The following is a 16,192-nucleotide window of genomic DNA, read 5'->3' on the forward strand; positions in this document are numbered from 1 at the left end:
CCAAGCGTTTAGACTGATCTCTCCCCAGACCCACTCTGGGCACCCCCCCCACCCCCCCACCCCCCCACCCCCAGGCTCAGGGAAGTATTGCTCAGTAGGGGCAGAGAGCAGGGACAGCTCGAGGCAGGCAGGGGATAGTTAGTGGAGGTCTTAGGTTGGGGTGAGGCGGAGAGAGTGGAGATGGTGGAGATGGTCGGTGAGTGGCACATCCTCTTGCCCGCGGTGCTAAGCTCTCCCAGCCAATTCCGTCCTCAGCCCGTCAGTAGAGTCTGGCACTTGACACTCTTGCTTGAAATCTTGGGAGTGGCCCCTACTGCCTTCACAGCCAGCCCGCAGCCTAGCGTGTAAGGACTCGGCCTCTCCCCCCCGCAGAGTCATCAGGCCCAGACCACGGCACCCACGCAGCCCCTGCCCAGGACCCCCTCTTCTTGGGACTTCACTGTCCTCCCCTTACTCTGTGCTCCCCGGGCCTGAGGAGGTCATGCGTCCTTTGCTTTCTCTGGAAGTCTCAGAAGCCTGAATAACTCCTGTGTTTTCGGCTCGCTGGCACGCTTTGGCTGTGAGACGTTACCCTGGTCCCGTGACAAGCATGCCCTTTTCTTTCCGGCTACTCTGTTCTCTTGTCCTGTTGCTGCCCTTTTTTTTTTTTTGCTCTCCTGCTAGTTACAAACTCATCTGTTCTTATTTTCTCCAATACTCCCCACAGCAGCCTAGAACAGAGTTAACTTTGTATGTGAGGAAAAAAATTGAGACCCATGGGGGTTTCATCTCTTGTCCATGGACATGAGGCTGCCTAGTGGTAGAGATGGAATCAAATCGAGGCCTTTCTTCCTTCCTGGAGTGCCCTGTCCCCACCCCCACCCCACCCCCACCGCAAAAGCACAGAACGACTAACACACGTGTGACACTCATTGCAGATGCCAGTGGTAGTCCCAAGAAAGGCACCAAATCTTCGGCACCTTGGCTGAGGTCTCAGAGTACCAGGCCCAGGGGCCCAGCAATTCTGGCCCCCAGCCAGCAGGCCCCCACTCCTGGGCAGGGAAAGAGGTTGCCCAGAGAGAGCTGGGGATTACACAGCTAATCCGGGACTCCGACCTGAGTCCACGGATCCCTCCCTCTGGGGCAGGATGGAGCCAGCGGGTGGATTCCTCCCTCATCCCTGTCTAACTGGGTCAAGGGAACACAAGGCCATTGGGGATGGCTGGGCATGGGGCGACGGGAAACTGACAGCGGGGGGCAGGGTCTCCTGTTCATCTAGTACCAGGCTCTGTGCCAAGTACTTGCCATGTGTCATCTCCTTAATCCTCCCACAACCCAGGGCGGAGGAAGGATGAGCCCCCGTTTTCAGAAGAGGACAGAATGTATTAGCAACGCTGAGGGGCTTGCCCAAGACAGCACAGCTGGCCGCCCGAACTCAGCCTGAGGCTTCCTGACCTCACCCAGTCCCCACCCATCCAGAGCACCCCCTCGCCCACCAGCCTCCAGACCAGAAGCCACTGTGTCCAGCCAATTCTGCCTTCCAAATGCTCCTTGTTCCTGTGCTCCGTCCCATGGCCATGACCGGTCAGTTTTCATCTGGAACTTTCTAAAGCATCCTTGAGGTTTCCCAGCCTCACCTCGCATCTCAGCTCTTCTGATTCCTTCTCTACACCATGGAATGAGTGGGATTAAATGTCAGATCCATTTTGTCTCTCCTTTGCCTGAGACCCTTGGTGGTTCCCCGGTGTCCTCAGGACAAAGCCCAAGCCCCCTGGCCTGGCATTCAAGATCAGATGCTGACCTCTCCAGTTCCAGCTCTACCCACACAAGCTGGATTTGCACCAGAGGATCCGTCTTCCTCCCGTTCCTCCTCCTCCTCCTGAGGAACCCTTTGAATGTCACCTTCCCGGGAAGTTTTCTTCTACCACTTGAGCAACTGTTGCCGCAGGTCCAGTGTGACAATGGCACAATCGAATCTTCTCTCTTCTCCAACCCCCAGCACAGAGCTTCTCAAGGGAGGTGGTTACTCAATATTGTAATCCAATTTTGTATTTGGAAAAATGAAAAAAAAATCAGTATTTTTTCCTTTGTTGGGAATTTAAGATATACAGAAAAAAACAAAAAAAGTAGTAACATGTTTTCGCCACTCTGATTTAATCCCCATTATCATTTGTTTCCACTCTGTTTTCTAGGTGATATATAAACACTTCACAGTAACATATGCATCTACCGATCCTTAAAAATATAGACCTTAACAACAACAACACAAAAATCCTTCCACCCCTGAGCCAAATGCTATTGAATCCAATATTGTTTTCCAATCCTTTAAAGAAAAAAAAATGCCTTTACTTATACATGCACTTCCAGCAGAAAAAAATATGAGCGTTTGGTGCTTTTTACTTGTAGTAATGATTTCTTGCTATGCCACGGTTTTTCACCTTGCTTTTTTCATTCAACACTATATTTTGGAGAAGAGTCCATGTTGCTACAAACAGATTTAGAAACATGATTATCTACGGGTAACACCAGAGCTTCAAGGTTAAGGACCTGGATTCAAAATCCTGCTTTCACAACTCATGACCTGTGTGATTCTGTGACTGGTGCCTCAGTTCCCTCTAGGGGAAATTAGGATAACATATGCCCTAAAGGAGCATCTGCTAGGTTGGAGAACAGTATATGAGCAGTGCCAGACACACAGCAAATGCACAAGGATTGTTTAGCTACATGCCCTGGATTACAGATTAACTTGGAGAAGATCCACATCTTCGCAATATGGAGTCTCCCCACCCGGGAAATGTGATGTCACTCCTCATTTTCCAGATCTTTTAGGTTCTTCGCTAAACATTTAGAACTTTTTCTTAAAAAATTGTGCACATTGGGGGGTGGGGGGATGGGTTAGCCTGGTGATGGGTATTAAAGAGGGCACGTTCTGCGTGGAGCACTGGGTGTTATGCACAAACAATGAATCACGGAACACTACATCAAAAACTAATGATGTAATGTATAGTGATTAACATAACAATAAAAATTTTAAAAAATTGTGCACATTTTTAAATATAGGAATTTTATGTGATGCCTTCTGTTTTTATGTTTTGTGATCCCTGTTTTAATAACATTTTCTAATTGGTTGTTGTTTGTGAATAGAGCACTATGGATTTGCCTTTATTCGTTTTTTTCTTTTTAAAGATTTTATTTATTTATTTATTTGACAGAGAGAGACACAGCGAGAGAGGGAACAGAAGCAAGGGGAGTGGCAGAGGGAAGGGGAGAAGCAGGCCTCCCGTGGAGCAGGGAGCCCCGTGAGGGACTCGACCCCAGGACCCCGGGATCATGACCTGAACCGAAGGCAGACACCCAACCATCTGAGCCAGCCAGGCACCCCTGCCTTTATTAGTTTTGATCTGGATCCCTTAATGGACTCCCCTATCATATAAAAGTTTGTCTGTCGAAGCTTTCCTGTTTTCTATGCCGATGGTCATCGTGTTGAAAAATAATGAGAGTCTACTATCTTGTAGATAGTAGGTGTCTAGTTTCTCTCTAATATTAGGTGACTAGTTTCCAATATTAGGCGTCTAGTTTCTCTCTCTCTCTTTTTATTATTGAATTATAATTGACATACTCTAGTTTCTTTTTCTTATTGCACCAACGAAGAGCTTCGGAATAAGGTAAATAGTAGCGGGCTTCCTTATATGGGACGTGGTTTGAACGCAAGTATGTAAAAACTTAATATTCAAGGGGCACCTGGGTGGCTCAGTTGGTTGAAAGACTGCCTTCGGCTCGGATCATGATCCTGGAGTCCCGGGATCGAGTCCCGCATCAGGATCCCTGCTCAGCAGGGAGTCTGCTTCTCCCTCTGACCTCCCCCCTTCTCATGTACCCTCTCTCTCTCATTCTCTCTCTCAAATAAATAAATAAAATCTTAAAAAAACCTTAATATTCAAGTCCCCAATTCCATTTGTTAGAATTGTTGTTTCTCCTTTTTGTGTCCCATGCTTTAGATTTCCTTAGGGCAGCCATTTTCCACTGGCTATTCAGACACGGAATTCCGGTGGTGGGTGTCTAGCTGCTTTCCCCCTAATGAGCGGTAGCTGCTTCTGAACAGAAAGGCAGAGGGGCCGCAGAAAAGTTATCGGTGATGCAGACGCCAAAGGAAATGGAATTGTAAACAATAATACCAGGAAACCTTTTCAGATAAAGCTGGAGCTTCGAAACCTTCACAAGAGTATCTGTCTAGGCTTCTCTCCCAACACTGTTGCCTTCCTCTACAGTAGAATATCTTCTGCCCCAATCATTCGGAGGATCTTTCATGACACCTGCTGCATCCTGAGGAATTAACCTCCAAATAGCTTGCTAACGAACTCTGCTTATGGAGGGTCCGGCAATAAAATTTGAATTGCCCTCCTAGATCTGGATGTGGCTTGGTTGATTGCCCAGAGGCTCCTTGGAAATGTGCTTCCCCTCCCATTAGCAGGAAGAGAAAACTTCCAGAGGACTCTGATCCATTTCTTATCTCAAGATGGAGCATAAGTGTGACAACTGTCTTGGCACGATGCACTGTGAGTATGAGGTTTGCTGAGGCTTTTCATAGAGACCTTGATCATGCTAAGGAAACTCCTTTTCTTTATTTTTTTCTTTAAATTTTTTATTATGTTAATCACCATACATTACATCATTAGTTTTTGATGTAGTGTTCCATGATTCATTGTTTGTGCATAACACCCAGTGCTCCACGCAGAACGTGCCCTCTTTCCTACCCATCACCAGGCTAACCCATCCCCCCACCCCCTCCCCTCTAGAACCCTCAGTTTGTTTTTCAGAGTCCATCGTCTCTCATGGTTCGTCTCCCCTTCCAGTTTCCCCCCTTCACTCTTCCCCTCCTGCTATCTTCTTCTTCTTTTTTTTCTTAACATATATTGCATTATTTGTTTCAGAAGTACAGATCTGTGATTCAACAGTCTTGCACAATTCACAGCGCTCACCATAGAGGAAACTCCTTTTCAAGGCACAGTGTTATCACGAATGGGGTGCTCAGTTTCATTGAATGCTTCTTCTATATCTCAGATGGTCATATTGTTTTTCTTCTTTCTTCTTAATTAAGTCAATCTTTTTTCTAATCTATTAAACTATGGTTGACCTAAAGGGGAGGCAGAGTGAGGCAGCTAAGAGCACAGATTGAAGCCAGTTGGGACTAAATCTTGGGCTCTATTGCCTACCAGCTATGTGGCATTTGGCAAGCTCCTTGACTTCTCTGTACCTCATAGTATCATTGCGATGATTAAATGTTTTAATCTCGGGCGCCTGGGTGGCTCAGTTGGTCAAGCGACTGCCTTCAGCTCAGGTCATGATCCTGGAGTCCCGGGATCGAGTCCCACATCGGGCTCCCTGCTCAGCGGGGAGTCTGCTTCTCCCTCTGACCCTCCTCCCTCTCGTGCTCTCTATCTCTCATTCTCTCTCTCTCAAATAAATAAATAAAATCTTAAAAAAAATCAAAATAAATGTTTTAATCTCTGTAAAGCCTTACAACAGGGCCTGGCACATAGTAAATGCTATGTAAGTGTTTGCTGCTCTCATTTTTTATTATTCCAGGGACAAACCTTTTGGTCATGCTGTATTATTCTTTCATTGTAATGTTGGATTGGTTTTCACTTCAGTGCTCATAAGGGCGGGTGGCCTATAGTTACATTTTCTCCAGGGGCTCTTGTCCAGTTCTATTAAAATGACATGATCACTTTCCACCTTTTCCTATTCATTGCAGGAGTTTGCTGAGGGTTAAAATGCTCCCTTCCTGAAGCATGGCTAGAATTCATGGTAAGACCAACTGGACTTGGGACCTCTGCTTAGGGCTGATCTGATCACGGTTTCCATTTTTTTTATGGTTGTTTCTTTCCTTGAGCCAATTTTGAACCATGTTTTTTGAGCCATATTTTAAAGGATATTTTCTTGATGGATTGTTCCTTTTTCTTTTTTTTTAAGATTTTATTTATTTATTTGTCAGAAAGAGAGCACAAGCAGGGGGAGTGGCAGGCAGAGGGAGAAGCAGGATCCCCGCTGAGCAAGGAGCGGGTTGCGGGACTCGATTCCAGGACCCTGGGCGACGACTGCCTTTGGCTCAGGTCGTGATCCCAGGGTCCTGGGATTGAGCCCCACGTCAGGCTCCTGGCTCGGCGGGGAGCCTGCTTCTCCCTCTCCCTCTGCCTGCTGCTCTGCCTACTTGTGCTCTCTCTGTCAAATTAATAAATAAAATCTTAAAAAAAATAAATTCTGAGTGCAAATCATTGAACTCTTTAATGAAGTATTGTAGAGAATAAATCATAATGGGTAAAAAAAAAGTGAAATATGGTGCTTCTTTATCATAATTTGCTAGAAGTTTTGCAATGTTGGTTTTGATTTCTTCTTTGACATGTGACATTGTAAGAGAGATTTATAATACATAACTATTATAAATTAATATTGTTAACTATAAGCATTAGGGTCTTTCTGTCTCCTGGCTTTGTTATTTTTCATTGTATTGCTTTATAAAGAGAGACTGGTGTCTGTCCTGTCTGTTCTCTCTTTTCTTCTGGAATGTTCTAAAACGTTCTCTAAGCCATGATATATGGCTATTAGAGTAAATGTCCCAAGAGCAATTGAAAGGGTGGCACCTTCCCTGTCTTCCTGTTGCAGAATTTGAGATTTGTTGTTTCCAGCTCCCAAAGTCCTTGTCCTCCCATCAGCTTTCACTTTATGAATGTAGGGGTCTATTATTTGGCACATAGAAGCTCTTTATGGTACTCCCTCCAGATGTCTCCAACTTTCATGCCAGATGGTGTGTTGTGTGCGTGTGTGTGTGTGTGTGTGTGTGTTGTTTTTTTTGTGGTCTTTGTGGTTTTGGGGGTATTCTGAAAGATAGTGGGAACTCCAAGTCCAACATTATAAACTACAGGTCCTCCCTCACCCCATCAGATGTTGCAAATATTTCCTTTGAGTATATCACTGGATAATCTGATAAACAATAACCATCATTGGACAAGAGAAACCCTCAGTTTTGTTGTAGTGAAGTGCATTCATCTGGGGACCAAAATTCATCCCTAGCCCACGGTCATGAAGAAATCTCTTACTTTTTTTACTGCTAATATTTTTTAAGTTTATTTATTTTAAATAATCTCTATATCCAAAGTGGGGCTCAAACTCACAACTCCAAGATCAAGAGTCACATGCTCGGGCGCCTGGGTGGCTCAGTTGGTTGAGCGACTGCCGTCGGCTCAGGTCGTGATCCCAGAGTCCTGGGATTGAGTCCCACATCGGGGTCCCAGCTCAGCGGGGAAACTGCTTCTCCCTCTGACCCTCTCCCCTCTCAGGCTGTTTCTCTCTCTCTCTCAAATAAATAAATAAATAAAATCTTTAAAATAAAATTTAAAAAAAAAAGAGTCACATGCTCTTCTTGACCAAGCCCCTTTATCTGTTAATGTGTTATTTTTCTCATCACACGTAGGTGAACCCTACTGCAGAGTTTCTCGATCATGACACTGGACATTTGGGGCTGGATAATTCTTTGTTGTGGGCAGCTGTCCTGTCTGTGCATCATAGGATGTTTGGCACCTTCTCTAAAGTGCCAGAAGCACCCCACAAGTTGTGATGACAAAAATATCTCCAGACATTGCCAAATGTAACCTGGGGTACAAAATCACCCCCAGCTGAGAACCATTGATCTATTTGGATGTTATTGTTTTACATGGTGTGAGGTAAGGATCCAGTACTTTTTCTCAATATGACGTATCAGTTTTACTAATACTAAATCATTCTTCTTCTCAAACTTATTCACCATGCCACTGCTATTACATACTAACTTCCTATATGTGCGTGCATCTGTGATTGTATGTGATAGACACTGACTATATACCGAACTCCTTTCCTCTTCCTGGGCACAGAGCCCCCTTGCATCCAAATGGGACAGATGTGAAGAGTGTCACTTCCAGGTCTGAACAGCAGAGAGCAGGTGTATCTTCATGACCTTCTCTTCGCCCTCCCTCCCCCTTCCATGAGATACCTTGTCAGAGTATGAATCTGGAGGTTGAATGGACTCACCTAGTTCTTTCTCAGGGTCTCACGTGATCACAGTCAGATGACAGTTGTGGTTGGCGCCATTTTGAAGGCATCTTCCCTCACTTGGTGGGACAAGGCTGGGGGAGGAGCTGGAGTCTGGAACAACCTGGCTGGCTGGCTGGCTGGCTGGCTATCTGTCTCTCTCCTTCAGCATCCCCCTTCTACCCTCTCTTGTCTCTCCATGTGGGCTCTCCCTGTGGCAGCTGTATTGTAGCTGGACCTTTTACACAATGACTGAAGTGAGTTGTCTCAAGAGAAACTGCAAAGCTGGGTGACCTTTTCTAACCCAGCCTGGGAAGCCCCACAGTGTCCCTTCCACTATGTTCTCTTCATCCCGGCCGCCTCAAGGAGGGCACAGAGATGGCCGAATGTCAAAGTATTTGTGGACAAGTTTCAAAATCACAAGATATCTGATGCAGCTCCAGATTCCTTATCCCTTGTGTGTGTGTGTGTGTGTGTGTGTGTTTCTCCCTCCGGAAGTTTGCAGGGTCTTCACGTTCTCTCCGGGGGCTCTGGGATTTTATGATCTCCTTCCTTTTTCATTCAATGTGTCTGGCACTCACTGTGCTTTTCAACTCAAAAGCCCCTCTTCTTCAGTCTTGGGAAAATGTATCGCATTATTCGTTTGATAATCTGCTCCTTACTATTTCTTTTCCCTACTCTCTACTCTCTCCCTCTCTCTGGACCTCCTGGAATAATACAGGTTTTCTCATCTTTCCAAGCTTTTATCCTTTTGTTCTATTTTCATATGTATTTTTCAACTTGATCTTGAGATTTTTCATTTCTATCACATTTTTAATTTCCAAGAGCTCCTTCTTTTTCTCTGAATGCTCTTTGTAAGAGCCTCCCTTTCTCATCTCCTGGATGTCATATCTTTTATTATCTCCCTGAAGATAATGATTAAAGCTTATCTGAAGGCTTCTGATGCAGCCTGTATGGTCTCTATTTTTTCTGAGTTCCTTTTCTTTCTCCCCAGTTTATTATTGTCTCTCTTTTATGTTAGAGATTGCTCTGAACTAGCTGGAAATTATTTGTTGTCCTTTGATATTTTTCGTGTCAGGAGTGAGCAGGAAAGTTGATGGAAGTTCTGGGTGACAGAGGGGCTCGTAAAGCTCACGGCAGGTTTATCAAACATAGACCCTGTCATTGGGGCCCCCCGGTGTCAGTTTCCACTTCTCCCATAGGACTCCTCCGCTCTCCCACCTGGGGTATGGACCTCTCTGCACATGCTCCAGAAGCTGGGCGGGAGGGCTGGGCATGGGGTCTCAAGGTTGAGTGTGGAGATCTTCCCTCAGGCTACCCAGTCCCACCCACTGAATATGGCCCAGTGAAGAGCCACCAACTTTATTATGCGACAACAGGTGCCTGAAAACCCACCCAGTTGGCACTGGGTGTTCTGGGGAAGGGCAAAGCAATGCTAGCCTGCTGAAGGCCATCAGCCCCGACTGTCTGGATTTTTCTGCAGCTGAGTCCTCTGGGCAAGGCATTCCAGGCTACCCCCAAGGCCCACTCTTAAACCTCTTTACCAACGACCCCAGTGCCAATCCCCCAGTCTTGCCTCTTCCAAGTTCCTGAGATCTCCTGGGGCCTTGGGACCCTTTCAGCAGGTCCTGTGGTAACCACGTGCCCTGGGGGTGGTGCTGTGTGGCACACCATCTCTGTCTTGTTTTCCGATGGGTGACTCAGACTCGTCCTCTGATGCCCCATGATCAAGCGTCCAGTCTCCCCCAGGGCTCAAAAGTGCGTCAGGAGCTGCTCCCAGAAAAGAGGATGTGAAGGCTCCTGTTCTCTCCCTGCAGGATGTTTCTCCACTTGAGTTTTAATCAGATGCCTGAGGAAGAGGTTTCCCTTGGGTGTGGCTGGGGTCACATGTCTCCAGAAAGATGAGACCCTTGGGTACACAACAGACCACGGCCAGACCACGTATGAAGGCAGAACTCTCACTCACAACCTGCAGCAATCTGCCCGGAAAACTAACCTCTTCTCTGCACTAGCCAGCCAGGACACCGGCAGTCGTGGGTCACATTGGTGGGAGGTCAGACTGCTCTTTATAGGAATAATGCAGGCAGCCAGACAGTAAGCCTTGGAACGACCACCCAGAATGTCCAGGACTTGACTAATAAGTGAGAGCTTCCCTGGTTTTTATTCCTTTTCCTACTTAGGACCAACCAGAAAAAGCCAAATCTGCTCCCCAGAGCAGTGACACAGGACACCCCACTTTCCTGAGCCCACCCTCTGCTTCCCCAGGCTGGCGGCCCCCCGTCAGGGCACACCTGAAGGCTTCTCTGTCTCCCCAGAAACCCTCCCACTTCTCTGCCTGCCCAGGCTCTGAGGAACACAAGCAGCAGCAGCCAACTCCCTTGCTAGCAAGTCTGAGTAAACAGCGCTGCTGACCCCATCTGCGGGTTTTTATTTTCACGGAGGACAGCTGGAACCGGCTATGAGGGGCAAGGCTCCCAGATGAGAGAGGAGGGAAATGCTGGTGTGGAAGAAGGCCGAGGAGAGACCAGTCTCCATCAGTCTGTGGGGGACAGGGCCTTTGGGATTCCGTGAATGAGACGTCCGAGAGGTATTTACTGCCTAGCAGTATTCAGAGCTAGCAGGCACTGCCTAGCTCTGAAATCTTCCTGTGCTCGCCCCCTGACCAGTGGCCAAATCACGGGGCCAGGGTCTTCAGGCCAGGCGCTGCCCCCAGGAGCAGCCCCCGTTGTGCCTACAGCCCTGGGATAGGGTTCATCCGTCTGTTCCACCTTGTCCTGGCCTGGAGCCCCATGTCCAGTCGCCTCCCTCAGCCGGGGATCTTCCTCCACTCCCAAATGAGGGAATCGTCTGAGCTGCCCATCGCTGACCACTCTCAGGGTCTGGTCTGGGGGTCAGGGGGGCCTGGTCTTGGCGCAGGGAGAGTACTCCCACAACCCTCTCTCTCTCAACTCTTCCGCGATCACCTCCGGAGGCAGGACGAAGCTGGGAGGGGACCAGATGCCCTTAGCCAGAGAACAAAGGACGGACCAGACAGTATGCGTCAGATCATGCTGTAGTAATAGCAGCTCTAAACACTAGCACTTAGGGTAAAACCACATGGTCATTGTTCAACCACACCATGGGTCCGCCACACACGAGTGGGGTCTCTGCTCCATGTTGTCCCTGTGCAGGGCGTGGCGACAGCGGGGGACAGTGTTGGGTTCTTGCCCTGGCAGCGGCCGGCATGGAAGTCTGGCCCATAGGGCCCCTCCCGACTGCAAGGGGGACAGGGAAGTGTCATTTTTCCGGCCGGCCAGTGAATGGTAGAAAAAGGTCTCTTGCAAAGAGGGCTGCACTCAGTTGCCCCAGGCCGCTCTGAGCCAGAGAAACCTGCTCCAGGCCTCCCCAGGCTCTCGAATGGCAGCCTAATCCACGGGGCCTGGGCCTCCGATGCAGCCAGTCTCCTGTGATGGGACACCCATGAACAAGCCTCCTACCACTGCAGACAGGCCGCCACCAACCTCCTAGGCTGTGTTGTTTCTCTTTGCCCGACTAACGTGGATGGTGAGGGAAGGCGGTGGGAGAGCCACCTGGACCACCCTGTGCCCGAAATGCAGGACAAAGCCAGGAGGGCCCCGCCTGAGCAGAAGTGACTGACCCTCTCGCCAACCCAGCCTGGGCTGCCCGGAGCTCCTGAGCTCCTGCTCACACCCCTCCTCCCCCTGGGCCCCTCAGCTCCTGGGCTCTCCTGTCCCGCGCAGAGGCCCCGCGGCAGGTGGCCTGCTGAAACTAGAAAGCATGTTTATATGCGGGAGCCTTTCCTCCCTCTAGACTGTGGGCACCGCCAGGGCAGAAATCATACTTTTCTGTTTTTTTAATTTTTCTGTCTCTTTATTCCTACTCCTGGAGTTCACTAAACACAGCCTGGGTTGAGGGCTCTAAGGAGAAATTCCGATGTGTTTTAGGATTCCAGCATCCCTAGTTGGCTGCCCCGTCCCTCCCCCGAACCTGACTGCTGAGGGTCTGAGAGCCCCTCCCCAAGAAATTTGACGCTCACAGCACTGCTTCTTGCTTAGAAATTTTATTCGTCCTGGAGAAAGGAAGGAAGGCAGCCCCCGCATCCCACGGGGGGTTCCACAAGCTCTCATTGTTTCCCGTTGCCGTTGATGGGGCGGTTCACGTGCTCGGGGGAGGCGAGGAAGGCCTTGAGCTTGGGCCGGGCGCTGAGGCGCATCACATAGGCGGAGAGCAGGGGCAAGGAGTCCAGGCAGCTGGGGTCCAGGACCTGGTGAATCAGCAGCAGGTCCAGCAGGTTGTAGTCGGTGAAGGAGATCTGCAGGACAGGGGGCCGGGGACTCAGCAGGTGGGGGCTGGGGGAAAGGGGGCCGGAGGTGTGCCCTAAGTCTTGCCTAGTTTTGGTGAGTAATGGGTTTATGAGTCCCCTCTGTACCTGTTTTCCACCTTTAAGAAGAGGATGGTGCAGAAGGGGCAGGACAGGGCCAGATGCTCACCTGGTTGCCCACGATGAAGGCCTGGCCCCCCTCGTTCTGGGACAACAGCGTCTCAAAGGGCTTCAGGTACTCTGGTAGTGCCCTCAAGTACTCCTCCTTCCCTGCCTCCTGCCAGAAAGACACCGCTGTGTGTTACCCTCCTGACCCTCACACTGCTGCTTGCCCCAGCCCCTACCTCAGCCCGGAGATGCCCCTTTTGTTTGCCCCATTTCAGTGAATTGCCACCCACCCAGGCTGGGGCCCCCCATGCTCCTCTGCTCATCGCCACCCCCTCCCCCCGCCCCAGCTACTGCCACATCCTATCCAGGTCAGCCGCTGATTCTTCTCTACCCCACTCCCACCTTTCCACCTCTTCCATGATCTCCCTGGACTACTCCAAAAGCCTCGGAAGATCCTCCTAGGGGCGCCTGGGTGGCTCAGTTGGTTAAGCAACTGCCTTCAGCTCAGGTCATGATCCCGGAGTCCCAGGATCGAGTCCCGCATCGGGCTCCCTGCTCGGCGGGAAATGTGCTTCTCCCTCTGACCCTACCCGCTCTTGTGCTCCCTCTCTCAAATAAATAAATAAAATCTTTATTTTTTTTTTTAAAGTTTTTTTTAATCTTTTTTTAAGATTTTATTTATTTTTATTTGAGAGAGAGAATGAGAGATAGCACGAGAGGGAAGAGGGTCAGAGGGAGAAGCAGACTCCCTGCTGAGCAGGGAGCCCGATGCGGGACTCGATCCCAGGACTCCAGGATCATGACCTGAGCCGAAGGCAGTCGCTTAACCAACTGAGCCACCCAGGCACCCAATAAATAAAATCTTTAAAAAAAAATGTATCCTTCAAGACCCCACGTTCCGACACGGCCCCGTTTAGACTCCTCAGTGGCCCCCTACTGCCATCAGGGGAGTACCCAGCCAGATGGTTCAAGGTTCTCAGGACCTGGGCCTGCTTCCCCCCACCCCCAGCTCCAACCCCTGACTCTCTCCCTCTCTTTCTCGACAGGCACACACATGCCTTGCCTCTGCTAAACTGGTCCCAGGCCCCCAAATGTACTCAATGTCTTCATGCTTTGCGCCCCCGGAGGTGCCAGCACCCCTTGCCAGAGGCTGGCTACAGATCCTTCTCCTCCCCCTCCACCTGCTCTAGGAAGCCCTGCCCTCCACAGCCCAGGCATTCAGGCACACGTCTGGCTCGAGGTTTCCTGCCCTTGCAGGTCGTGCCATTGACCACTACTTGACTGGGTCCATCACCTGGCACTGAGGGCGAGAGCTAGGTCTCGTCCGTAGCAGCTCCTGGTCCTCAGCCCAGAGCCCGACCTAGCCCGGGACACCCTGACTTGGAGGGAGGGCTGGGCCAGAGCCGCATGACGGAGGAGCAGGGCGAGAACACAGGAAGCCTTCCCTCCTTCTCCCCCGTGCCGGTCCCCGTCGCCCGGACTCACGTAGTTAGTGTAGATGAGCATGACGTATTTGCAGCGAAGGTCCTCTACACCATCGTTCACCACATCCAGCAGGGCTGCCTCCCGATGGTCCTTCCCATACAGCCCTGGGCAGCAGGAGAGCAAAATGCAGGACTGACACCTGACACGCTACTGACAGGCACGCGGCTGCCTGTGGGCACAGCCAGGGAGGCGGAAGGAGGACGGGGACAGAAGGGGCCAGTCCTGATGCCCAGTAAGTGCTCAGAACTCGGCGAGAGGCAGCATGGCAGAGTGCAAGAGCTGCAGGCAGACCTGGGCTTGGCTGTGGTCAGTTTACACAACCTCCTCATGCCTCCTCCTGCCTCCCTTCCATGGTGTCACCAGACAGCTTGACTTAAGCGCAAGAGGGTCAGAGAGCAGGCACCAAGCAGATGAGCGGGAATGCTGGCTGATGTTTGCCCACCCCTGCCCTGGGCCACCCGCAGCCTCAAGACTCACCAAGGGAGCGGCCCAGATGTCGCAGGATGGCATTGGACTGGTACAGGGTGAGGTCTCCGTCCTGGAACTTGGGGAGCTGCCCATACAGCTGGGGGGAGGGGGGGCGTGGCAAAGGTCAGTAAGAGATGCTGAGCTCAGCTGCCCCCCACCCTAGTTTTGCCCCGCAAAGGCCCAGCACCTGCCCCCTGCCAGGGCGCAGTCACTCACACAGGAGGCCTTGAGCGGGCCCTGCAGCCAGCTCTCCTTGGTCACCACCTCCTCCTTCCAGCTCTGGCCCTGGTCAGCCAGCAGCATGCGCATGGCCTCGCAGCGCCCTGGGGGAGGGGAGAACAGGGTGGTGGGACGTGTGCAGAGACCCCAGCCTCAACAGCGCCCTGGGGAGGGGCCACGGGGGCAGGGACTGCTCTGGTGACCTCGCTGGACCCTGGGGAGGGGCCAGGCCTCAGTGAGCAGATTGGCTACTCCAGCCTTGGGAGCTCAGGGGCAAGGGAAGGAGGCCCAGGCTAGTACCCACGTGATGGAGGGGTGGGGTGGGGGTCTTGGGGTCTTGGGCTGCAGGCCCAACCTCTGCCTCCCCCAGTTCCCAGTGCCAGGGCCCCTACCTCGCACAGGAAAGTAGACAATGGTGTAGGGCGGCACTGCAGCAGACGGAGACAAGTTTGTTAGAGGCAGGGTATCACGGAAGGGAGACAGCACCCATCTATTCTCCCCGGGGTCCCACTTCCTGCTCTGCTCACTCCGGGACCCTAGGAGCAGGCCTGTGCGCTGGAAGGGCCCGACCCACCCCCCGCCGCGGGCCCCAACCGCGCGCTGCTGGCCTCGTGGGCCCTCTGGATCCCCATCCCGACGCAGGGATGGGAGAACCGGGGGAGTGCAGGGCCTTCCACGAACTCTGGCCCGAAGCAGGCGGTCCGGCCTCTAGCCGGGAGCTACCCGAGGCCCCTGGGAGCATCCCCGGGAGCCCGGGCGGCGGGGACTCACTGGTTGCAACGCGGGCGGAGGCGGCGGTGGCGACGGAGGTCGGCGGTGGCGACGGAGGTTGGCAGCACGGGAAGGCCGATCGTCCCGCCCTCCCCCGCCCCGCCCCGCGCCGCCCCGCCCCGCCCCGCGCCGCCCCGCTCCGCCCCAGTGCTGATTCACGGTGCTCCGGAAGCCCCGCTGCCCCCTCCCCTCCCGAGCCTGAACCCCGCCGGCGGCCCTCCCCGCCCCCGGCACCCCTGCAGCAGGCCTGAGGGATGTGCGGAACTTCGGCCGGGCCCTGGTCGGGCTCACTGGCAAGGGCTAGGGTACCAGTTGCCCAGTTTTCCGGAGACCTTAGTGTTTGCCCAATCCTGCTTCTTTCCCTGCTTGGTTGTCAGGCCTCAGAGGCACACACCCTTTGTCCACCTTCAAAATAAAACAGGCAGTTATTTTACCAGCAAAGTGGGTTCATTCAGGAATAGCAAAGCAGTATCATTTGAGATAAGCAAGCTATGGTAAAGGTTTCTGGGGACAAATCTGACGATTTTGCCGTTTTTGCAATGACTGGGAAATGCGGATGAGAGCCTTATCTGTCCGAAGAAGAGAGGAAGAAAATAGAGTAAGAAACAACAGTGAGTCAAGTACACACGGGCCCGGCCCACTCACCTTGGGAAAGCTGTCTACCAGGCGTCATCTGCTTCAAATACTGGAAAGCTTTACTTTCGGGTCACCCATCCGTGTGCAGGTGCAAATGGGCTTTGGTGCTTTCTTTAGATGTGACCTGTGAATCCTGGAGTG

General features: G+C 51.5%; 1 protein-coding gene across 1 annotated transcript; it reads right to left on the reverse strand.

Annotated features, from left to right (window-relative positions):
* Positions 1–12,084: 12,084 nt before the first annotated feature.
* Positions 12,085–15,528, reverse strand: LOC112829546 (glutathione S-transferase P). Its single transcript, XM_025879212.2, has 7 exons — positions 15,416–15,528; positions 15,037–15,072; positions 14,642–14,748; positions 14,435–14,522; positions 13,958–14,061; positions 12,534–12,641; positions 12,085–12,355 (listed from the first exon to the last, which is right to left on the reverse strand). Coding segments are annotated over exons 1-7 (633 nt in total). The 5' UTR covers positions 15,417–15,528; the 3' UTR covers positions 12,085–12,166.
* Positions 15,529–16,192: the final 664 nt, after the last annotated feature.

Source organism: Callorhinus ursinus, unplaced genomic scaffold (genome assembly GCF_003265705.2).
Source record: "Callorhinus ursinus isolate GAN/ISIS: 27379988/994484 unplaced genomic scaffold, GSC_fseal_2.0 scaffold51, whole genome shotgun sequence".
NCBI lineage: Eukaryota > Metazoa > Chordata > Mammalia > Carnivora > Otariidae > Callorhinus > Callorhinus ursinus.